At 41.3% G+C, this 26,343-nt stretch overlaps 1 protein-coding gene across 2 annotated transcripts; it reads left to right on the top strand.

Annotated features, from left to right (window-relative positions):
- Positions 1-48: 48 nt before the first annotated feature.
- Positions 49-24,140, top strand: slc15a1a (solute carrier family 15 member 1a). Of its 2 annotated transcripts, XM_014172951.2 has the most exons (23): positions 49-200; positions 414-445; positions 2,227-2,308; positions 2,481-2,622; positions 2,720-2,839; positions 2,984-3,083; positions 4,637-4,727; positions 4,887-4,970; positions 5,356-5,438; positions 5,582-5,668; positions 5,770-5,859; positions 5,965-6,009; positions 6,102-6,134; positions 6,220-6,308; positions 6,423-6,504; positions 8,376-8,495; positions 8,945-9,091; positions 9,187-9,233; positions 9,379-9,474; positions 9,641-9,752; positions 9,850-9,987; positions 10,180-10,287; positions 10,516-11,223. In XM_014172951.2, exons 1-23 carry the CDS (start codon positions 194-196, stop codon positions 10,735-10,737), a joined length of 2,157 nt encoding a protein of 718 aa, XP_014028426.2. In that variant the 5' UTR covers positions 49-193; the 3' UTR covers positions 10,738-11,223. The 2 variants fall into 2 exon arrangements, with proteins under 2 accessions (XP_014028426.2, XP_045563645.1); XM_045707689.1 differs by lacking the exons at positions 10,180-10,287; positions 10,516-11,223 and adding an exon at positions 24,009-24,140 and having other exon boundaries at positions 102-200.
- Positions 24,141-26,343: the final 2,203 nt, after the last annotated feature.

The raw sequence follows: 26,343 nt of genomic DNA, 5'->3' as shown, positions 1-26,343 counted from the left end.
GTATTGACTCACTCTCACCTTCCTGCCTCTGGTGTTCTCGCACAAGATAAAACCATAAAACAGCATTCTGGGACGCCATACCAGGGTCGTGCCTCCTAGTCTTAGAGGCAGGAATCACTGTGTTAGCCTGGAAGGGATCAGTAAAGGATACTAAACATTACAGGACGAAGAGCAGTCTCTATACACTGCCATCATGACAGGTCAGGCAACAAAATGCTATTCAAATTGCAAAAATTGCATCTGTTAAATGATATTATGGATCTATGCTATTCAGATATCTGCCATTTTCTGATAGGCTTATGTTATTGTTGGGAAAAAATGCATCTATTTAATTGTTACATCAGTACCCTGCTTAGATATCTCTAATATTTTATATATTTAACCTAATGGTTTTATTTCTCACACACAAAAAGATGAAGAGGTTGTTAAGAAGGGCAAGTCAAAGGTAAGAGTTTTAGTGCACTGTCCATTGTCTGGATTAATTTATTTTACAAGTGACGCTCTGAAAAATCAATAAATGCTTCATAGATTAAATTAACTAGCACCAATTGATATAACACTATGCAACGCAATTCAAGCTTGCATATTCAGCTACACTGCACGACCAAAAGTATTTGGACACCTGCTTGTCGAACATTCCAAAATCATGAGCATTAATATGGAGTTGGTGCCCTTGCTGTTGGGAAGGCTTTCAACTAGATGTTGGAACTTTGCTGCGAGGACTTGCTTTTCATTCAGCCACGAGCATTAGTGAAGTCCGGCACTGATGTTGGGTGATTAGGCCTTGTTCACAGTCGATGTTCCAATTCATCCCAAAGGTGGGGTTGAGGGCAGGGCTCTGTGCACGCCAGTCAAGTTCTTCCACACCGATTGACAAATTATTTCTGGATAGACCTTATTTTGTGCATGGTGGCATTGTTATGCTGAAACAGGAAAGGGCCTTCCCCAAAAAGTTGGAAGCACAGAATCGTCTAGAATGGAAATGCCAACTGACATTTACTCATGAGGTGCTGACCTGTTGCAGCCTCTGCAACCACCGTGATTATTGTTATTATTATTTAACCCTGCTGGTCATCTATGAATGTTTGAACATCTTGACCATGTACTGTTATAATCTCAACCCAGCACAGCCAGAAGAGGACTGGCCACCCCTCAGAGCCTGGTTCCTCTCTAGGTTCCTGCCTTTCTAGGGAGTTTTTCCAAGCCACTGTGTTACTACATCTGCATTGCTTGCTGTTTGGGGTTTTAAGTTGGGTTTCTGTAAAGCACTTTGTGACATTGGCTGATGTAAAAAGGGCTTTATAAATAAATGTGATTTATTCATTGATAGCGTTAAGATTTCCCTTCACAGGATCTAAGGGGCCTAGCCCGAACCATGAAAAACAGCCGCAGACCATTATTCCTCCTCCACCAAACTTTACAGTTGGCACTATGCATTGGGGCAGGTAGCTTTCTCCTGGAATCTGCCAATTCATCACTCCAGAGAATTCGTTTCCACTGCTACAGTGTCCAATGGCGGCGAGCTTTACACCACTTCAGCCGACGTTTGGCGTTGCACATGGTGATCTTGGGCTTCTGTGCTGCTGCTCGGCCATGGAAACCCTTTTCATGAAGCTCCCGACGAACAGTTCTTGTGCTGATGTTGCTTCCAGAAACAGTTTGGAACTCGTTAGCGAGTGTTGCAACCGATGACAGACTATTTAAATGCTACGTCCTTCAGCACTCGGTTGTTCCGTTCTGTGAGTTTGTGTGTCCTACCACTTCGTGGCTGAGCCATTGTTGCTCCAAAACGTTTCCACTTCACAATAACAGGACTTAGAGTTGACTGGGGGCAGCTCTAGCAGGGCAGAAATCTGACAAGCTGACTTGTTGGAAAGGTGGCATCCTATGCCGGTGCCATGTTGAAAGTCACTGAGCTCTTCAGTAAGGCTATTCTACTGCCAATGTTTGTCTATAGAGATCTCATGGCTGTGTGCTCAATTTTATACACCTATCAGCAACGGGTGTGCCTGAAATAGCCGAATCCACTAATTTGAAGGGGTGTCAACATACTTTTGTATATATAGTGTATGTGTATTTCATTCAATATCATAGCTGTAAGGGAATCCTTATTTTTAACTGCACTCTGCAATTTTAAAGTAAATTGGCTTTTATTCAGATATAGTATAGATGAAGTTATAAAGATACTAGTGTAATATGGACCTTATTTTGTGTCTGTATGCACAGGAGGTATGTGGCTATCCCCTAAGCATATTCTTCATTGTTGTAAATGAGTTCTGCGAGAGATTCTCCTACTATGGCATGCGAGGTAAGAATATGACAGTATCTACTACATGGGAGTAATCAACAATTCTAACCCAGTGAGCAAAACTAGTTGTAAATATCTCATTTCAATGAGTTTTGCCCACTGGGAATAACTATAATGGCTTTGTGGAGTGCCCATCCTGAGGAGCTTCCCCTTCTCTCTCCCCTGTCCACAGCTGTGCTGGTGCTGTACTTCAGGTACTTCCTTCGGTTTGATGATGACCTGGCCACCTCCATCTACCACACCTTTGTGGCTCTGTGCTACCTGACTCCCATCCTGGGAGCCGTTGTAGCAGACTCCTGGTTGGGCAAGTTTAAGTAAGTGACTGTTCGGAGTCCTAGAACTAGGGTGTATTACAGAACAGGAATATGTTCTTGCACTGGAAGCTAACACCTTGATTTCCCCTTCCTGCAGGACTATCATCTACTTGTCCATTGTCTACGCAATTGGCCAGGTTGTGATGGCAGTCAGCGCCATTCATGACATCACGGACACAGACAGAGATGGCACGCCGGACAACTTGACCTTGCATATGTGAGTCGTCCTCATTTAAAGTCATAGATTCACTTACGCAAACACAAGTCACATGCGAAGGCTTGCTGGGGTATGTCCTGACTACATGGACTTTGTGAGGTGCTACTGAATGCATGGCCTAACAATGTTGGTCTGCCTCCTCAGTGTGCTGTCCATGGTGGGCCTGCTCCTCATTGCGCTGGGTACAGGTGGTATCAAACCATGTGTAGCCGCTTTTGGAGGAGACCAGTTTCAGGACCACCAGGTTAGCAGAATAACTCAGTATTCGGAGAATAACACCGCCACTGTGTCTGTCTGTCTATCTTTGTCAGTAGGCAGATATTTCCTCACTACAACTGCAAAGTCATGTCATGTTAACCTTGAAATGAAGAACATGTAGGAGAACCTTTGCTCCTTTGATAAGTGTAATGTACATGTATCTCCTATGAATGGCACATAATATACAGTACCAGTCAAAAGCTTGGACACCTACTATTTCATTTTTACTATTTTCTACATTGTAGAATAATAGTGAAGACATCAACACTATGAAATAACACATGGAATCATGTAGTAACAAAATAACTGTTAAACAAATCAAAATATATTTTAGATTCTTCAAAGTAGCCACCCTTTGTCTTGATGACAGCTTTGCACACTTGGCATTCTCTCAACCAGCTTCATGAGGTAGTCACCTGGAATGCATTTCAATTAACTGGTGTGGAATTGTGGAATTTCTTTCCTTTGGTATTGTTGTAACAAAGGTAGGGGTGGTATACAGAAGATAGCCCTACTTGGTAAAAGACCAAATCAATATTATGGCAAGAACAGCTCAAATAAGCAAAGAGAAATGACAGTCCATCATTACTTTAAGACCTGAATGCAGTCAATCTGGAACATTTCTAGAACTTTGAAAGTTTCTTTAATTAAATGCAGTCGCAAACACCATCAAGCGCTATGATGAAACTGGCTCTCATGAGGACCGCCACAGGAAAGGAAGACCCAGAGTTACATCTGCTGCAGAGGATAAGTTCATTAGAGTTACCAGCCATTAGAGTTACCAGCCTTCAGGTAACAGACACATCTCAACATCAACTGTTCAGAGGAGACGGCATGAATCAGGCCTTCATGGTCGAATTGCTGAAAAGAAACCACTACTAAAGGACACCAATAAGAAGAAGAGACTTGCTTGGGCCAAGAAACATGAGTAATGGACATTGGACCAGTGGAAATGTGTCCTTTGGTCTGATGAGTCCAAGTTTGAGATTTTTGATTCCAACTCCTGTGTCTTTATGAGACACAGAGTAGGTGAACGGATGATCTCCGCATGTGTGGTTCCCAAGCTTCACAGTGAAGGAAGAGGTGTGATGGTATGGGGGAGCTTTGCTGGTGACACTGTCTGTGATTTATTTAGAATTCAAGGCCCACTTAACCAGCATGGCTACCACAGCATTCTGCAGCGATACGCCATCCCATCTGGTTTGGGCTTAGTGGGACTGTCATTTGTTTTTCAACAGGACAATGACACAACACACTTCCAGGCTGTGTAAGGGCTATTTGACCAAGAAAGAGAGTGATGGAGTGCTGCATCAGATGACCTGGCCTCCACAATGTCCAAAAACAAATCAAAATCAAAATATACTTTTTTGGTTACTACATGATTCCAGATGTGTTATTTCATAGTTTTGATGTCTTCACTATTATTCTACAATGTAAAAATAAACAAAAACCCTTGAATGAGTAGGTATGTCCAAACTTTTGACTGGTACTGTACAAACTTTACACACGATACAAATCTATTCCTTTTTATTTTTGCAGGCAAAACAGAGGAGCACTTTCTTCTCGGTTTTCTACCTGTGTATCAATGGTGGGAGTCTCCTGTCTACTATCATTACACCAATCCTCAGAGGTAGGGGGAATGTCCAAGCCAGGCCAGGCTATGTATAATAACTCACTAAATGCTGTCTGAAGATATTACCACAAATCTGCATAAATAACTATTTAATACACAACACAACTGCAGCTAGTGTATGGATGAGTGATGTCTGTGCTGTGTCCCTGTGTTTAGGCCAGGAGTGTGGCATCCACAGCCAGCAGAAGTGTTATCCTCTGGCCTTCGGTGTCCCTGCTGCGCTCATGGTGGTCGCCCTCGGTTAGTGTCTCTACCATCTTCTTTATTCTACCTACAGATGTAGGATTTTAATTTGACCTATATTGTCACAGCAAATTAAATCCTGCAGCAACAGTATTTGAATGTTCAGTCTATAATTTTTCTTGATCGGTGGTCAGACTATTAGCTGGGCAGAAGTAGGCTACAGGAAAAGTGCAATACTGTTGTTAGTGTGGGTTTTCAGGGAATTTATGTAAATCAGCTCATCTGCATTTCCTGTGGTGAAAGAAAATTCTCAGCAACAAAAGAGTGATCAAATTAAGATCCTACAACTGTACCTTGTCCCAGGGTTTTTCTGTAATATTTATTCTGATAAATAGTATAAAAATGTAGTTTGACAGTGCTGTTTTGCTGTTTGTCCCTACAGTCGTGTTCATAATTGGAAGTGGTATGTACCATAAGACTGAACCGCAGGGAAACATAATGCTGGATGTGTGTAAATGTATTGGGGTAAGTCAAAACATTAACTAGTACCAGCATTCAGCATAATTGCATCAACCTTCACAACAATGTGAAAAATGACTGGAGGACTCTTCCCTGCAGCCATCCTGGTGTTTCTGAAAGGATCATTTCTGTGTCTGCTGCCTTTACAGTTTGCAGTAAAGAACCGCTTCAGGCACAGGAGTAGCTCCTACCCGAAGAGAACGCACTGGATGGACTGGGCCGAAGAGAAATACGAGGTATGGCTACACTGCAAACTATACAGTACTATCTAAATGGCATGTTCGGTCTCAAATGTATGAACACCTCATATTGTCTTTCTCTCTTTTTGTGCTTGTAGAAACTCCTCATTGCTCAGATAAAGATGGTGCTGAAGGTCCTATTTCTGTACATTCCCCTTCCCATGTTCTGGACCCTATTTGACCAAAAGGTATCTGAGATACGTTGGTAAATAATCTAGTTTGTCCTGCAATATGTGATGTAACTTGTAATATCCATATGGTATAATCAAGTAAAACATTCTGCTCCCTCATAGGGCTCTAGGTGGACTCTTCAGGCCACCACCATGGATGGGAACTTTGTACGTTTGCAAAACCATCCCACTGTAAAAAGTAAACTAAAGCTACAGTTTGCAAGTTGTTCTTGATAGTAATGACCTTGCTCTCTTTCCAGGGATCCCTCATTCTGCAGCCTGATCAAATGCAGGTACGTTAGAGGTACTTTATGGTTCCTGGTTGTTTTCATCCATGGCTAAATGCACTTCTTACCATAGAAACCATCTTTTTGACAGACTGTCAACCCTATCCTGATCCTGACTCTGGTCCCGATCATGGACAGTGTGGTGTACCCACTGATAAAGAAATGTGGCCTGAACTTCACGTAAGTTCTACTTAAAGAAAATGAGAAAACAAATGCCTGTGCAGTATCTACAAAACAGTGAAGAGGCAGGTGTAAGCATGCTTAGGAATCTAACCATGAACCTTTCCTCAACAGTCCTTTGAGGAGAATGACAGTGGGGATGTTTTTGGCAGCCATGGCCTTTGTTGCTGCAGCTTTGGTACAGATCCAGATTGATGTAAGTGTATACAATACATCTACATTGTGTGGCAGTTTGTTTCTGGTTTAGTAAAGTATTATTTGATGCTATCATGCCTTGTATGGCTAGGAATAGATGTAGCATTGTTGAAAGCCCGAAACAGTCTAGAACCCGGGCTACAGGAAATCTATATTATGACGAAGTCAAAATGGAGAGTATCCCATTTTGACCCTCTTAATGGCAATACTTTTCCTGTCTATAGAATTGGAACGCATAACAAAGAGATTATATTATTTGCTAAATCCTTACTTGTATCCAGAGCCATATACTAAAATCTATCTATCAACAGTTGAAGTCGGAAGTTTACATACACATATTTTGGAGTCATTAAAACTCGTTTTTCAACCACTCAAAAATTTCTTGTTAACAAACGATAGTTTTGGCAAGTCGGTTAGGACATCTGCTTTGTGCATGACGTAATTTTTCCAACAATGGTTTACAGACAGATTATTTCACTTATAATTCACTGTATCACAATTCCAGTGGGTCAGAAGTTTACATACACTAAGTTGACTGTGCCTTCAAACAGCTTGGAAAATTCAAGAAAATGATGTCATGGCTTTAGAAGCTTCTGAAATGCTAATTGACATCATTTAAGTCAATTTGAGGTGTACCTGTGGATGTATTTCAAGGCCTACAATCAAACTCAGTGCCTCTTTGCTTGGCATCATGGGAAAATCAAAAGAAATCAGCCAAAATTGTAGACCTCCACAAGTCTGGTTTATCCTTGGGAGCAATTTCCAAATGCCTGAAGGTACCACGTTCATCTGTACAAACAATAGTACACAAGTATAAACCCCATGGGACCACGTAGCCATCAAACCGCTCAAGAAGGAGACGCATTCTGTCTCCTAGAGATGAAAGTACTTTGGTGCAAAAAGTGCGAATCAATCCCAGAACAACAGCAAAGGACCTTGTGAAGATGCTGGAGGAAACGGGTACAAAAGTATCTATATCCACAGTAAAACGAGTCCTATATCGACATAACCTGAAAGGTTGCTCAGCAAAGAAGAAGCCACTTCACCAAAACCGCCATAAAATAGCCAGACTAAGGTTTGCAACTGCACATGGGGACAAAGATCATACTTTTTGGAGAAATGTCCTCTGGTCTGATGAAACAAAAATAGAACTGTTTGGCCTATAATGACCATCATTATGTTTGGAGGAAAAGGGGGAGGCTTGCAAGCCGCAGAACAGCATCCCAACCGTGAAGTACGGGGGGATGGTGCACTTCACAAAATAGATGGCATCATGAGGTAGGAAAATTATGTGGATGTATTGAAGCAACATCTCAATGACTCCAAGCATACTTCCAAAGTTGTGGCAAAAGGGCTTAAGGACAACAAAGTCAAGGTATTGGAGTGGCCATCACAAAGCCCTGACCTCAATCCTATAGAAAATTTGTGGGCAGAACTGAAAAAGTGTGTGCGAGCAAGGAGGCCTACAAACCTGACTCAGTTACACCAGCTCTGTCAGGAGGAATGGGCCAAAATTCACCCAACTTATTGTGGGAAGCTTGTGGAAGGCTACCCAAAACGTTTGACCCAAGTTAAACAATTTAAAGGCAATGCTACCAAATACTAATTGAGTGTATGTAAACTTCTGACCCACTGGGAATGTGATGAAAGAAATAAGAGCTGAAATAAATCATTCTCTCTACAATTATTCTGACATTTCACATTCTTAAAATAAAGTGGTGATCCTAACTGACCTAAGACAGGGAATTCTTACTAGGATTAAATGTCAGGAATTGTGAAAAACTGAGTTTAAATGTATTTGGCTAAGGTGTATGTAAACTTCCGACTTCAACTGTATATATAAATATATGACTCTGCTTGTATCTATTTCAGAAAACCTTGCCAACCTTCCCATCATCCTCCCAGAGCCAATTAAAATTACTCAACATGGGCAGTATCCCCTTGACAGTTACACTACCCAATAATGATCCATTCGTCATTGAAGCAGCTAAGGTAAACCATCTTGAGGAGGTTCTCTTAGGCATTCATATCACAAAACCTGACTGTATTGTCAGAAATCTTACACAGATGTTGATCTCTACTAGAAGAATATATTTTACATGTTTTATTTAACCTTTATTTTATCAGGGAGTCATACTGAGAGAAAGGTCTCTTTTACAGATAAGCCCTGAAATACAGAATTTACAGAAAATACACACATCAAAATATAAATACAAAATGCAAGCAGAAAGAACACACGGTCATAAAAAACAAAGCCATTCATCAGTAATAAGGTCCTCAGGTAATGGTTTAAGTAGAATGGTGAAGTTAGGATCAGCCAAAACATTACATTAAGACATTTATCACTTGTAGTAACTTTTCTAATTGAACCAAGTGCTTCACTGTAACTGTCAAGTGTTTATACCTTGTTGTGGAACTGACTCCACTCATATATTTTACAGGCTAATGCAAATTACCTTACATTTGAGGAAGAAAGCATCAACGTTTCATTTCAGAGTCCTGCAATATCTAGGACTATTTCCTTAGCAAAGGGCAAGCGGCAAACCCTTCTGATTCCCTCAAACCTCAGTGCCCCAATGTGGGAGATGGTAAGGACATACCTATAATTGCACCCTTATAAAAGTACAGTATTAACATCATGAGCATTAAGTCAATATACATTTTCTCTGATACTCTGTTGCAGACTGATGATTTGATGGCAAAGCCAGAGCAAGGGGCCAATGCAATCAGGTAAATTTGGATGCATTTCCCAATGTTTGTTTGCCGAGATGACCGAAATGAACATACATTTCCAGATAATCTATAGCCTTTCATGGTTAACTTGGATGTGTTTTTTTGTTGATTCTGTTTCTCAACTCTGTGTATTCATTTCCAGATTTGTTAATGGTATGGCTGGAGCGGTGAATGTGTCAACTTTTGGAAGCATTGAATACTCCTCTGCTTCCAACTACTCTCTCATATCAAATGGAAAGTAAGGAATTCATTATTGATTATACTTGCAAATGTGCAGTATAATAAAGAGGATGGCATAAAGAATTCGCAGCTAAATCCTTAAAATGTGTATGTAGCTACTTTTGCTTGCATTATAAGACTCACCAACACAGATTTCCAAAGCATCTCTTCTTACTAATTTCCAGAGCCACCTTCACCATTACCAATGGTGCAAACACATGTGAATACTCCAGAGAATTTGGATTCGGGAGTTCTTACACTCTACTTATCCCCAGTCATTTTGCATGGGGCCTGACTGTAAGTTTCACCCCTTCTACGTGTCACTTAATATTACAGTGATATATCCCATAATCAGCTTCAGTAAGTTACAGTTTTGATTGCCTCTTTTATATAGTGCTCGGAATCCATTTCTGGGGTTGAGGATATCCAGCCCAACTCCTTCCATATGGGCTGGCAGATCCCACAGTACTTCCTTATTACCTGTGGAGAGGTGGTGTTCTCTGTTACTGGCCTGGAGTTCTCTTATTCACAGGTGAAGCACACACACCCTTATTAGTCGACATTTAGTCATCTGTTAGACCCTGTGCTGAACTTGAATCATTTTGATCTGCCCAACAACAGGGGAAAGTATAAAGTAATCTCTTGAATTTTCAGTTGTAAAATAATGGGTGGCTGTACTCCAATTCGCAGCGTAATTTACCAAGCTATATATCTTTCTTCAAAGGCACCAAGCAACATGAAGGCAGTGCTACAAGCAGGCTGGCTGTTCACTGTAGCTATTGGCAACTTTATTGTCCTTATTGTGGCTGAGATTGCACAGATCGAAGAACAGGTACAGTGCCACGACACTACACTCTAAAGATAACTCTCTCATTCTATGTCCTCTGAGGACACACTCATAGCCCTCTTGCGGCACGTTGTCTGCGTATTGGGAAAGCCAGCCCTGACTTTATGGGTGAAAGAGTTGAAGTCTTCAGTGCCCATGAATCATACCTCAAGGGCCAGATCTGATGAGGTAAATATGTGACGTGTAAAATCTTTGTGTTTTTTCCTCCTGCAGTGGGCAGAGTTTGTCCTCTTCGCCTCCCTCCTAGTGGCAGTGTGTGTCATCTTCTCCATCATGGCCTATTTCTATACCTACATGGACCCTGCAGAGATCGAGGCCCAGTTCACAGACAATGGTGGTAAGGAAGAATCAGACAAAGAGGAGCTTCAAATGCAGAAGAAAGATGTCGTAGACCATCATAATGAAGATGATGAAGCCAAACAAACCAAAATGTAAATTTCTGTATATTTGCGTGTGTGTGTGTGTGTGTGTGCGTGTGTGAGCGTGTGTGTGCATGTGTGAGCGTGAGAAAGAGACTGAGTGAAAGAGAGAAGGGGCAAGAGAAAGAAAATGAATACCAATTGTATTATATTATAGTTTTGATATGCACAAAATAACTGCTCCAAGTATGGTGCAGAGTGGGAAAAGGACATTGGTACTATATTTAAGATGCATTTAAAGTCCAGACTTTTTTAAGCTTTCAACTGTGAGAGAAAACAACAAAACATTACAAATGGAACAATCTGTTTTTGAAAAAAACTGTAAAACATCCCAATGTCCATCGATCAGGATTAATTTTGTATGATTATACTGTATAGGTTGCATTGTTTTTAATATAGAAGTTAGTGTGTATTAAAAAAAAACAAGATTTTCTAAACATTTAATTACATAACTGGAAAAAAATCTGTGTCACTGCTTAAATAAACATGAAGTAGACATTTTTATCATGGCTCTCATTTAGGCTCACTTACATTTGTCTGTGGCTTGGGCATAATACAATTTATAGTCCATGTGATTTGCCTTAGACTATAACATACATTTTTAAAAGAGGACTGGGTTTGCATGTAATGGGTGTGTGTTGGTGGCAGGGAAGTCAGGCGCAGGAGAATCTAACTTGGTATAAACGGAGTTGTTTAATCAGTGCTTCACAAAACTCCAAAACCAAAATTACAAAATTATAAAAAGTGGGTACAAAACCCGTCGCGCAGCAACACATAATACACAAACATTCAATCAAACAATCTCCGACAAGGACATGAGGGGAAACAGAGGGTTAAATACACAACATGTAATTGATGGGATTGGAACCAGGTGTGAAGGAAGACAAGACAAAACCAATGGAAAATGAAAAATGGATCAGTGATGGCTAGAAGGTTGGTGACTTCGACCGCTGAACTCCGCCCGAACAAGGAGAGGGACCGACTTCGGCGGAAGTCGTGACATTGAACAGGCCAATCATTTATAATTAAGTTACTTTTTGGGACATAATGAGACAATATGTGTCAGATAACATACATTAGGCCAACTCATATTCTGCTCTTCTTAAATACATTTTATTCATATCATAATGTTTCTTTAGACTTGCCTAAAATACAGTTGAAGTCGGAAGTTTACATACACTTAGATTGGAGTCATTAAAACTCGTTTTTCAACCACTCAACAAATTTCTTGTTAACAAACTATAGTTTTGGCAAGTCGGTTAGGACATCTACTTTGTGCATGACACAAGTAATTTTTCCAACAATGGTTTACAGACAGATTATTTCACTTATAATTCACTGTATCACAATTCCAGTGGGTCAGAAGTTTACATACACTAAGTTGACTGTGCCTTTAAACAGCTTGGAAAATTCCAGAAAAGTATGTCATGGCTTTAGAAGCTTCTGATATGCTAATTGACATCATTTAAGTCAATTTGAGGTGTACCTGTGGATGTATTTCAAGGCCTACCTTCAAACTCAGTGCCTCTGCTTGGCATCATGGGAAAATCAAAAGAAATCAGCTAAGACCTCGGAAAAAAATGGGTAGACCTTCAAGTCTGGTTCATCCTTGGGAGCAATTTCCAAACGCCTGAAGGTACCACGTTCATCTGTACAAACAATAGTACGCAAGTATAAACACCATGGGACCACGCAGCCGTCATACCGCTCAGGAAGGAGACGCATTCTTTGGTGCGAAAAGTGCAAATCAATCCCAGAACAACAGCAAAGGACCTTGTGAAGATGCTGGAGGAAACAGGTACAAAAGTATCTATATCCACAGTAAAACGAGTCCTATATTGACATAACCTGAAAGGCCGCTCAGCAAGGAAGAAGCCACTGCTCCAAACCCACCATAAAAAAAACAGACTACGGTTTGCAACTGCACATGGGGACAAAGATCGTACTTTCCTCTGGTCTGATGAAACAAAAATAGAACTGTTTGGCCATAAGGACCATCGTTATGTTTGGAGGAAAAAGGGGGAGGCTTGCAAGCCGAAGAACGCCATCCCAACTGTGAAGCACGGGGGTGGCAGCATCATGTTGTGGGGGTGCTTTGCTGCAGGAGGGACTGGTGCACTTCATAAAATAGATGGCATCATGAGGTAGGAAAACTATGTGGATATATTGAAGCAACATCTCAAGACATCAGTCAGGAAGTTAAAGCTTGGTCGCAAATGGGTCTTCCAAATGGACAATGACTCCAAGCATACTTCCAAAGTTGTGGCAAAATGGCTTAAGGACAACAAAGTCAAGGTATTGGAGTGGCCATCACAAAGCCCTGACCTCAATCCCATAGAACATTTGTGGGCAGAACTGAAAAAGTGTGTGCGAGCAAGGAGGCCTACAAACCTGACTCAGTTACACCAGCTCTGTCAGGAGGAATGGGCCAAAATTCACCCAACTTATTGTGGGAAGCTTGTGGAAGGCTACCCGAAATGTTTGACCCAAGTTAAACAATTTAAAGGCAATGCTACCAAATACTAATTGAGTGTATGTAAACTTCTGACCCACTGGGAATGTGATGAAAGAAATAAGAGCTGAAATAAATCATTCTCTCTACTATTATTCTGACATTTCACATTCTTAAAATAAAGTGGTGATCCTAACTGACCTAAGACAGGTAATTTTTACTAGGATTAAATGTCAGGAATTGTGAAAAACTGAGTTTAAATGTATTTGGCTAAGGTGTATGTAAACATCTGACTGTATTTCCTGGATTTATTGTGATGGTGTATATTAAATTGATGTATTATACTTTTTTAAATGTAGATGTTCCAAGCTGCTTGTATGCAATCAAAATCGCGTAGAAACTATTATAAAATATTACTTTTGAACGGAATTTAGAATGTTCATAGCCATAGGAAAAGTGTGATTTATCAAACAGTCCTACGAGCGTCATATGCACACTGGTAGGAGATAACGTTGATAAATACTAATTGTTCTCAGGTTCACACACTGAAAAATGCAGCTTGCGCCAAATCTTCCAACAGAGCAAGATCAGGCATCTCTCATTTGATTTCCATTGTCGCAGTATTTTATAGTATTTCTACAATGGTTTCACATTAACATGTGCCTCTAATTCAACAAATGACTGTAGGCTACTTTATATGGATTATTATCATAACAAGATGCTAAATGTGTTTGTTAATTAAGGGTCACGGCAGGCTTTTGCATGACAATCAAATCCAATTGTATTTATCACATGTGCCGAAATGCTTACTTACAAGCCCTTAACCAACAATATAGTAAAATATTTACTTAATAAACTAAAGTAAAAAAAATCCTATCAAAAAGTAACACAAGAAATTTACATAACAGTAATGAGGCTATATACAGGGTACAGGTACCGAGTCAATGTGCGGGGTACAGGTTAGTCAAGGTAATTTGTAAAGTGTATAGATAATAAACAGCGAGTAGCATGTAAATAGTCTGGGTGGCCATATGATTCGTTTAGTTGTTCAGCAGTCTTATGGCTTGGGGGTAGAAGCTGTTAAGGAGCCTTTTGGTCCTAGACTTGGTGCTCCGGTACCGCTTGCTGTGCGGTAGCAGAGGGAACACTCTATGACTTGGGTGACTGGAGTCTTTGACAATTTTTGGGGCCTTCCTCTAGTATACAGGTCCTGGAAGGCAGGAAGCATGGCCCCAGTGATGTACTGGGCCGTACACACTACCCTCTGTGGCACCTTATGGTCAGATGTCAAGCATTTGCCAGACCAGGCGGTGATGCAACCGGTCAGGATGCTCTCGATGGTGCAGCTGTAGAACTTTTTGAGGATCTGGGGACCCATGCCTAATCTTTTCTGTCTCCTGAGGGGGAAAAGGTGTTGTCGTGCCCTCTTCACAACTGTCTTGATGTGTTTGGACCATGATAGTTTGTTGGTGATGTGGAAACCAAGGAACTTGAAACTCTCGACCCGCTCCACTTCAGTCCCGTCAATGTTAATGGGGTAATGGAGGCCTGTTAGGCCCTCCTTTTCCTATAGTCCACAATCAACTCGTTTGTCTTGCTCACATTGAGAGAGAGGTTGTTGTCCTGGCACCACACTGCCAGGTCTCTGACCTCCTCCCTATAGGCTGTCTCATCGTTGACGGTGATCAGGTCTACTACTGTTGTGTCGTCAGCCAACTTAATGATGGTGTTGGAGTCGTGACTGGCCACGCAGTCATGGGTGAACAGGGAGTACAGGAGGGGACTAAGCACGCACCCCTGATGGGCCCCCGTGTTGAGGATCAGCGTTGTGGATGTGTTGTTACCTACCCTTACCACCTGGGGGCGGCCCGTCAGGAAGTCCAGGATCCAGTTGCAGAGGGAGGTGTTTAGTCCCAATGTCCTTAGCTTAGTGATGAGCTTTGTGGGCAATATGGTGTTGAACGCTGAGCTGTAGTCAATGAAAAGCATTCTCAAATAGGTGTTCCTTTTGTCCAGCTGGGAAAGGGCAGTTTGGAGTGCAATTGAAATTGCATCATCTGTGGATCTGTTGGGGCGGTATGGAAATTGGAGTGGGTCTAGGGTTTCTGGCATGATGGTGTTGATGTGATCCATGACCAGCCTTTCAAAGCACTTCATGGTTACTGACTTGAGTGCTACAAGGCGGTAATCATTTAGGCAGGTTACCTTCGCTTTCTTGGCCACAGGGACTATGGCGGTCTGTTTGAAACATGTAGGTATTACAGACTTTGCCAGGGTGAGGTTGAAAATGTCAGTGAAGACACTTGCCAGTTGGTCTGCACATGCTTTGAGTACACATCCTGGTAATCCGTCTGGCCCCATGGCATTGTGAATGTTGACCTGTTTAAAGGTTTTGCTCACAATGGCTACGGAGAGCGTGATCACATAGTCATCCAGAACAGCTGGTGCTCTCATGCATGCTTCAGTGTTGCTTGCCTCAAAGCGAACATAATAAAATAAAAAATACAATGTATGCTTGTTCCGAAAATGTGGTCGGAGGCTTTGTATGGAGGTTGTGATGCAATTGCGGAGCCTCCGGAGGCATGCAGAGGCTAAACTGAGCTCCGTACCTCATCGCCGTGCGCTCCTCAAATTGTGTAACAATGCGGAAGGCTCTGTATAGCTCCGCATTGACATGATTGGTTGATGGTAGGTGGGGGCGGGAGGTCTTGTATAAACAAAAACTCACTTCCTTGACAACTTCCTTGAAGCTAAAGTATGAATGCCCTGACTTCTACAGGGGTCATTTTACCGTAAATGCTGCATGGCCAATGCAGACGTCGGATTGACCATTCACTTTTGCATGACAATAACTGGCTGACAAAATGTCATGACTGCCACAGCCTTAGCCACGATACGTCTGGAAATCGCAGGACAGGTGAGGGGCCGAGCAGACAGGTTGCAATGTGAGAAAACTCATGTAATCCTAGCATGCAGGTCACAGACTTGAGGATGACAAGATTATGCAGACAATTCGCATATTATTGCTCCCAAAATGTCACATTTTTTGTCATAGTTTAATGTATGCCTAGGGGCTCTTTTCAATCGGGATCGAGGTAGTTCAGCGTTACTGTGATTGAAATTAAAAGACAATGATCCCGCATTAGATAAGACTGGATTCACGGTAAACGTGGCATATGTTGGCTCAATCATAAATTAATTTATTATCAGGTATCAAGGTAAGACTCAGATGCAGACCATGTCGAAGTAACAATGTTTATTACAGCGACAGGGGCAACGGTACAGGATGGCAGGCAGGCTCAGGGTCAGGTCAGGCAGAGGTCGGTAGTACAGAGGTGGGGCAAAGGTACAGGATGGCAGGCAGGCTCAGGGGCAGGCAGAGTGGTCAGGCAGGTGGGTACAGGGTCAGGACAGGCAAGGGTCAAAAACTAGGAGCACGAGAAAAGAGAGACTGGGGAAAAGCAGGAGCTGACACAAAAACGCTGGTTGGCTTGACAAACAAGACGAACTGGCAACAGACAAACAGAGAACACAGATAAAAATACACTGGGGATAATGGGGAAGATGGGTGACACCTGGAAGGGGTGGAGACAGTCACAAAGACAGGTGAAACAGATCAGGGTGTGACAATTTATATTGCACAATCTGTAACGTTTCAGAGATACAGATTGAATAGAGCCCTACTAAGAGATTTCACTGTCTTTCAGTTCATCAAGTGGTGGGTCTCCTTCAATTTCTTTGCAATACTTAAGCAAACCTGCTAGCTACTATAACATTGCTACTGACTCAAGGAAGTCAACGCACATCCACACTAGCTAGCTGTGTTAACTAGTTTATTAAATTACTAGCTAGCCAACTATGGGAAGACACAAGGTATTGAATCATTTGCACCAGAAAGAGGTCCGCTGATAAGGCCAATCTATTGAGCCATACACTGAGTGTACAAAACATTAAATTAAGGACACCTGCTCTTTCCATAACATGGACTGACCAGGTGAATTCAGGTGAACGCTATGATCCCTTATTGATGTCGTTTGTTAAATCCACTTCAATCAGGGTAGATGAAGGGGAGGAGCCGGGTTAAATAATGATTTTTAAGCCTTAAAACAATTGAGACATGGATTGTGTATGTGTGCCATTGAGGGTGAATGGGCAAGATGAAAGATTTCAGTGTCTTTGAACGGGGTATGGTAGTAGATGCAAGGTGCACCGGTTTGAGTGTGTCTCAAACTGCAATTCTGCTGGGTTTTTCATGCTCAACAGTTTCACCTGTGTATCAAGAATAGTCTACCACACAAAGGCCATCCAGCCAACTTGACACAACTGTGGGAATTATTGGAGTCAACATGGGCCAGAATTCTTGTGGAATGCATTCAACACCTTGTAGAGTCCATGTCGTGACGAACTATGGCTGTTCTGAGGGCAAAAGGGGGAAAAACTCAATATTAGGATGGTGTTCCTAATGTTTTTTACACAGTGTAGATGTGCAAAAAAGGCAGTGTCTGGTATGCTGATGTTTTAATCATGTAGTCTTGTAGATTGTATTATCATTCTTGTCAAGCGGTGCTTCACTCATTTCTCTGTCTTTTTGTCTAGATAAAAAGATTTGCAAATGCAATTTGGACTGCAGGACAGCAGTGGCATGTATTCATGGGTGCCAAGGGAAGCCAGGCTTCCCCCCAAAAAATGTACAAGGAAAAATAGACAAAAATATACAAAATAGTGCATCTTTCGTCTCTCTGTGTTTCATAAATGTCTTTCAATTGGCTGACTGTATCTCACCAGATAAAGCATCCGAGCAAACGAAATAGCGCCCATCTGTCTCAGTATGTGTAGCCCGTCTACCTGATGCTGTCTGATCAAAAAGAGTATGACATTGTTGCCACCCATAGCATTGAATGCAAGGGAAGCCAGCGAGTATTCATAAAATAATAGCCAATCAGTGTTGAGCTAAACTGAATGAGGTCAGTTGTGAATTGTACTGGTGTACCCCAAAAAGTGTCAAGGGAAGGGCTTCACACCAATCACAACACATCAGAAGCCAAACGTCATTGACAGAACAAAATTGAATTGTTGCATCATCTCGTTGTGTTGTTGTCCTCGGTGGCTGGAGGGCTAGCTAAAATTGGCCCTTTCCTAAATTAGCCATGGATGGAGATAGGGATTTGGACTTGTGGTTTAATTAATTCTCCATACTGGCCAAGGATTATAATGCTGATTCTGATCAAACCATAAATTCATACATTGTGCCCCTGGCCTGAGAGGTTTGAAGTTCAACAGGAAGCTAGATGTAGTAGGCTAATGTTAATTAGAAGGCCCTGCGCATCGCTGCTTATGAAATAAAGTTAGGCTAGCGAGCAGAAATCAGTACATATGGACAGCCATATATAGTTTACGTTGATTGCACTAAATCATTTTTGGTATATTTTAGTTGTCACTATTCAACTAAGCATAGGTGATTAGATGATGTTAAAGTTGAAATGGTGCTGGAATAGTGGAGGCAGCTTCTATTTTCTTTGCTACTTGCGGTAAATCTCAGTGGTTCTAAATCAGTAGTTGTTTAGTGGTCAGAAATGTCGGGAACATGAACTTGCTTGACCATGCTGTAGGTCATGTAACTGTTACTGTTACATGCAATATGTTTTGTGGACTTCACCGGACAGATGTTGCTCTCCGGTTTTGTGATGAAACAAAGGTGTGGTTGAATGTATTCTGCCACTGTTTCCTTATTGTCTCGGCCTTAGCCCTATATATCACGGTGTCGAGACATATGAACTAACAAGATATTATAGACCAAACAACGCAATTATCACAACACAGGTTGTAATATGGATTTTTTTCCCCCCTGGCTTGGCTTCCCTGGTGATTTTACCCATGCACCGCTACTGTAGGACAGATGGCCATTATCACTGCCCCCAGTGTGAAAAAATCATGAGAGATAACATGACAGTTCACCTGCTGTCGTCTCAAGTGGCTTCTCTTGTTACGTCATCTACACTGCCCTCCATGCCTGCTTGGTTGTCTATGACAAACAGAAAGTGTTTTTTTTAATCTGTGAATTATTTTAGATTAATGACTATAAATCAATCTCTGAATGTGCTACCATGATGAAACCACTCTCTCCTGGTGCGCTACGATGTAACGATTGCAGGCGTTGGGTTCAGCCGGGAGTTGATGGACAGTTGGAAGAGCGAATGAAAGTGTAGGAGGGACATCCCAGCTTCAGGTGATTTCAGATTTCACATCCTACGTTATAAAGGCTCAGAAAATATGCAAGCCATTTCAATCTATGGTGTCCACATATCTAATTGTAAATGAACATGTTGGTTGGAACTAATACCAGAACCACACAGGTTCCCTTAACAGGGGACTTTACATCTAAGAGGTTTAAAAAATTATTTTGCCACCCACATAACCTGAAAACATACAGACACTTCCAAGGATGTAACAGTCACAAGCCATCTAAAAAGCATCTGTGTAGATGCTACAAATGGGATATTAGCATTTTTTTTTTAAACTGAAAGGATTTTCAGTACCCATACACGTACAGTAGAAAACCTGGGGAAAAAGTCATTCCGTCAGGTGCGAGTTAGAGGAGTGTCGACAGTATCGTTTCTTTGCACAAAGGAGTAATCTACCCTTCAGTCAGTGTGAACATGTCCGTTCACTGGATTACTGTGAACACACACAGTCTGAAGAATTTCTTGAAACAACAGTTTTCAATTAATCGGTTGCATGCATATTTGTGGGAGATAAAAAGGCAAAAAGCTGCCCAGAAAGCTCATGTACCATTTTGTGTTTTGGTCCAATTTGGTGAATCCCCAAAACAGATCGGTCTGTCAATCCATGAGCCCATAATAGAGCATTTTAGTCAGCTTGGCAGAGGTAAAGTGACCTACAACACAATCAATAACATTTGGCATTTTATCTTTATTTAACTAGGGAAGTCAGTTAAGAACAAATTCTTATTTTCAATGACTGCCTAGGAACAGTGGGTTAACTGCCTTGTTCAGGGGCAGAACAACAGATTGTACCATGTCACCTCGGGGATTCGATCTTGCAACCTTTCGGTTACTAGTCCAACGCTCTAACCACTAGGCTACGCTGCATTGCCCCTTGTGATGGCATATCCTGCCATCACAAAAAAAACATAGGAAAATTGCACTTATTTGAGACAGACTTATTCACCACAAGAACCCCAAAATGATGTCATCTGTCCTCCCACTTGGAATGCATTGTTCGATATAAACACAAAGGAAAAAGTTCCAGGCAACCTCCCAGAAGAAGTAATCAGTTTTACAACACCAACTGAGTATGCTACACAGTTATTTCCTGCATATACCAAATGCACTCTCTGTCCAGACCATCCAAAGCTTCAAAAACAAGTTTCGATAACTAAAAAAGGTGTAATCTCTTTCTCTTCCCCCCTGTCTTTCCTTCAAATGTTTCCCCTAGGACTTGTGTGATGGCCTCACTTTCCATGGATGGACACACGCCTGTGGCTACTGTGGGAAAATGTTTTACTATGCAAAGGTCTACTGTTATGGTTGTGAATGGAAAGATATCATGTAGTTATGAAAGTTCAATCAGTAAGGCTGGTCTGAATGGATCGTCACTTTTCATTCATCAAGTAAACTCATAACTCATATCACTTTCTCTCACTCATCAGCATAGCAGGTATTTCTATGGTGGTGGTTATAATGTTACCTCATCAGCTTAGCGTCACGTTTCTCCTCCTCCTTTACTACTAGCAAGTGTTCGGAATGTCATCCACCTATTTAACTTCGGCCTATGAGCATGGCACACTAAGTCAATTCCACCACGGTTGCTGATTAACCACTCATGCAATAATCACTTCCCTTTCTTTCAACCAATGGGCGTGAATCTAGGGGAGTATTACTATGTCATCTCAAACCTTGTCTCCCACTTGATGTTTTGAAGCAGAAGTCTTCCAACGACCTTCCACCACCAACTGAAGGCCCGTCATCAGGGTCCCCGTTCTCCCAGTGGGTTCCAATGCCAGCTGTCCAGGGCAACCTGTCATCAGCATCTGGCTCTGAGGAGCATTCCTCGGAGACGAGGCCTACCTCAAACTATTCAATAAAATTCCATATTGTATTCTGTCTATATTGTCATTCAGTTAAGTAAGCCTTTACTCGACTGAACTGTTGTGCTTAAACGTGTAAGTCTGGTTCAGTATGACCTACAGTATCAGTCAAAAGTTTGGACACACCTACTCATTCAAGGGTTTTTCTTTGGTTTCCTATTTTCTACATTGTTGAATAATAGTGAAGACATCAAAACTATGAAATAACACATTTGAAATAATGTAGTAACCAAAAAAGTGTTAAACAAAACAAAATATATTTTATATTTGAGATTCTTCAAATAGCCCCGCTTTGCCTTGATGACAGCTTTGCACACTCTTGGCATTCTCTGAACCAGCTTCACTAGGAATGCTTTTCCAACGGTCTTGAAGGAGTTCCCACATATGCAGAGCACTTGTTGGCTGCTTTTCCTCATCCCAAACCATCTCAATTGGGTTGAGGTCGGGTAATTGTGGAGGCCAGGTCATCTGATGCAGCACTCCATCACTCTCCTTTTTGGTCAAATAGCCCTTACACAGCCTGGAGGTGTGTTGGGTCACTGTCCTGTTGAAAAACAAATGAGTGCCAAACACCACCTAAGTACAAACCAGATGGGATGGCGTATCGCTGCAGCCATGCTGGTTAAGTGTGCCTTGAATTCTAAATAAATCACCAGCAAAGCACCATCACACCACCTTCTCCATGCTTCACGGTGGAATCCACACATCCAGAGATCATCCTTTCACCTACTCGGCGTCTCACAAATACACAGAGCAGGTTGGAACCAAAAATGTCAAATTTGGACTCATCAGACCAAAGGACAGATTTCCACCAATCAAATGTCCATTGCTTGTGTTTCTTGGCCCAAGCAAGTCTCTTCTTCTTATTGGTGTCCTTTGGTAGTGGTTTCTTTGCTGCAATTCGGCCATGATGGTTTTTGCGACTGCACTTAAAGAAACATTCAAAGTTCTTGAAATGTTCCATATTGACTGACCTTAAAGTCTTAAAGTAATGATGGACTGTCGTTTCTCTTTGCTTATTTGAGCTGTTCTGGACTTGGTCTTTTACCAAATGGGGCTATCTTCTGTATACCACCACTACCTTGTCACAACACAACTGATTGGCTCAAATTAAGGAAAGAAATTCCACAAATTAACTTTTAACAAGGCACACCTGTTAATTGAAATGCATTCCAGGTGACAACCTCATGAAGCTGGATGAGAGAATACCAAGAGTGTGCAAAGCTGTCTTCAAGGCAAAGGGTGGCTACTTTGAAGAATCTCAGATATAAAATTCACTTTTTTGGTTACTACATGATTTCATATGTGTTATTTCATGTGTTATTTCATAGTTTTGATGTCTTCACCTCTATTCTAAAATGAAGAAAATATTACAAATAAAGAAAAACCCTTAAATGAGTAGGTGTGTCCAGACTTGTAACTGGAACGGTATACCTTTCATAATATTTTCCCTGATGTTATTAGGCTACCTCCTCTTTCTCTCTCTATCGTTGCTTCATTCCTTCCTGGCTTTCAACAGTTAAATGAAATACGTTTCGATGTCCTTATCTTCATCATTCTAATGACATCCTTGAATAATATAGGACTAGAATTAGATGCAGAAGGCTTTCTCTTCACGAAGATTGAATGGTTATGGGTCTGAATGAATAACTGCCATAGCCTACCGCCGTCGTGCATTCGCTCTTCTTTCAAACTATCCTGTGAGTTATATTGTCTGATGTATTTAACATTCAGCAAACAAGAGCTTGCCTCCCTCTTCGAATAGTCTATTGGTATAAGAAATGCAAAAAAGAAATAATGTCCAGCAGGCTATTCTAGTCTAGCTTTTCCTGTATGGGACTCCAAGAGCTAATGAGCATTTTTTAAGGAGAGAAGCCAGCAGAGCACAGGTGTGTGCATATTGCACAAGAGACGGCTATAAATTAGAAGCTTATTATGCATAACCCATCATTAATTAGATATTGAATTGAATGTATTACCTGAAAGAGGTAGGCTAGGACGTCTATATACAGGCCTATATATCAATCTAGAACAGGATCATCTGAGAGTTGATGGAGAGAAAGACTGTGAGAGAGTGCTCGCGCGTGCACTGATTTAAAGCAACAATATTCAAGTGATAGGCTGTTTAAAAACTCTTTACAATAAAAAAATAAGGTGACCCCCTAAAGCCAGATGGAGATGGATAAATTTGACAGGCTTTCGGTCTTTATATTACTGTAGTATAGACTGTGCTGCAGCAAATGCAGACCTACCTGTCACAAGAATAAAAGTTACCATGATGAGATAGATGATAGGTCTACATGCATTGTGAACTGCTCTCCATACTGAGATGGGCTGTCTGTCCCCACCATGAGCATTGATGATTCATCATGCAGAGGCCGTAGAGAAGCCAGATTTAGACATCACATATAATTTAACAGTTCCATTTCACTCCATGCTGTTCATATAAATAATTTATCAAAATTTACCGGTTTCTCGCAGTTATCACGGAAAAGGGACTGGTTTTGGGCAGTAAATCCCAGTAAATCTCAGAAACCGGTTTCCCTCGATTCAATTCTAGTCTACATTTAGTCATCTCTTAGACCCTGTGCTGAACTTGAATCATTTTGATCTGCCCAACAACAGGGGAAAGTATAAAGTAATCTCTTGAATTTTTAGTTGTAAAATAATGGGTGGCTGTACTCCAATTCGCAGCATAATTTACCAAGCTATATATCTTCCTTCAAAGGCACCGAGCAACATGAAGGCAGTGCTACAAGCAGGCCGGCTGTTCACTGTAGCTATTGGCAACTTTATTGTCCTTATTGTTGCTGAGATTGCACAGATCGAAGAACAGGTACAGTGACACTACACTACACTCTCCTGATAACTCTCTCATAACACTCATAGCACTCCTGCAGCACGTGGTCCGTGTATAGGGCAAGCCAGCCCTGACTCTATGGGTGAAAGAGCTGAAGTATTCAGTGCCCATGAAGCATACCTCAAGGGCCAGATCTGTTCAAATCTTTGTGTTTTTTCCTCCTGCAGTGGGCAGTTTGTCCTCTTCGCCTCCCTCCTAGTGGCAGTGTGTGTCATCTTCTCCATCATGGCCTATTTCTATACCTACATGGACCCTGCAGAGATCGAGGCCCAGTTCAGGGACAAAGGTGGTAAGGAAGAATCATACAAAGAGGAGCTTCAAATGCAGAAGAAAGATTCCGTAGCCCATCACAATCAAAATGATGAAGCCAAACAAACTAAAATGTAAACAGCTGAGCATTTCTCTGTCAATTTGCATAAGTGTGTGTGTGTCCGTGCGTGCGTGCGAGAGGGGATTAGAGAAAGCGGGAATTACATGAATTAGAGAAAATACACACATCAAATGCAAGCAGAAATAAAAACATGGTCATAAAAAACAAACACATTAGTAATAAGGTCCTCAAACAGCTTTCTGAATTGCCCTAGGCACCAAAACATTTTGAAGATTGTTCCACAAATAAGGTGCAAGAAAACTAAAATCTGATTTATCTAACTCACTAGAGACCAAAGGAATTTCCAGAATTAGCTGTCCCTGAGACCATGTGGTAACTCATATGTCTAAAGTTTAGTATTGATCTTAGGTACAGTGGGACTTTTTGCAAAAGGGCTTTATAAAACATAGCAATGTATCAACCTACGTGACATCAAAGAGGGCCAATCAACTTTCTGGTAGAGAATGCAGTGAGTACAGAAATTGTTGCCCGTAATAAAGTGGCGAGTGCTGTGATAAACTGCATCTAAAGGCTTTAATGAAGTGGCAGCTGCATCCATATAGATGATGTCATCATAGTCTAGGACTGATAGGAATGTCAACTGACTAATCAGATTTCTACTATTAGCGAGAGGATAGAAGCCCATTTTTATTCTCAGCTTCTTAACTAACTCATCAATATACTTTCTACAAGACAGCTTTTCATCTATCCAGATGCCCAGATATTTGTAAGCAGGGACACAATCAATATGGACACCATCCAAAGTACATATGCTTAAATCATTGAGAACAACAGATACAGTACTTAGTTTTACCTGCATTCAATACTAATTTCAGGACAATAAAGTTTTTCTGTAATATAGTGAAGGCAGACTGTCGTTCAGATAGAGCATGGTCAACCATAGGGGCAATAGTATACACAACAGTATCATCGGTATTAAAGTGCAGGTTACAATTTTTTTACAGACAAGTCAATATTGTTAATTTCATGTAAACAGTAAAAAGTACAGGACCCAGAATCGACCCCTGCGGGACACCTTTCGTAATATCCAGGAAACCTGATTTAACACCATCAGTAGATATGCGTTGAGTTCTATGTCAAGTCATTTTTTACCAGTTACATGCAGCCTGGTCTAGACCAATTGAGGAAAGCCTCTGAACTAGCAGTGAGTGGTCAACATGTTGAAAGCCTTCTGACAGGTCAATGAAGAGGGCATTACAATGTTGCCTTTTATCCACAGAGTTAACCACATCATTTATAACTTGGGATCCAGCAGAGATAGTGCTGTGACCTGGTCTAAAACCTGACTGATGTACATTTAGAATACCTTTCAAAGATAAAAAAAAAGATATTAGCTGAGAATTAATCAAGGATTCTAAGGTTTTAGCTAGGCAAGAAAGGCAAGGGTCACCACCTTTGTGAAGGGGGAGTACATGGGCAGTCTTCCAAACCTTGGGGATAGTATGAGATATAATCATCAGGTAAAAAATATGGGTTAATTATTCAGCAATCAGGGGGTAGAGAGCTGCAGAGAGGGGGGCAGAGAGCTCCACTTTAGGTATAAAATGAATATATATTAAAAAAAATGAATAGTCTCCATTTTGATAGTCTCCCCATTCGGACGCTACAGACGTTTTCGTGAGAAGACCAATTTTCGGGATGGGGTCACCTTTCACTGCAGATGCGGAAGTTCGACATCGGCAGATGCGGTGGATTGAGACACATCCAATGCAAAAAAACATATCTCTAGCTAAACCTGATGGATTTTGATGAGGATTTTTTTATTATATTACTTAGATTGACCCACCGGCAGTAGTGGAAAAAGTGCCAAAT

This window comes from Salmo salar, chromosome ssa25 (assembly GCF_905237065.1).
Source record: "Salmo salar chromosome ssa25, Ssal_v3.1, whole genome shotgun sequence".
Lineage (NCBI taxonomy): Eukaryota > Metazoa > Chordata > Actinopteri > Salmoniformes > Salmonidae > Salmo > Salmo salar.
The sequence above is the reverse complement of the archived record's forward strand: the minus strand, read 5'-3'. Positions and strand labels throughout refer to the sequence as shown.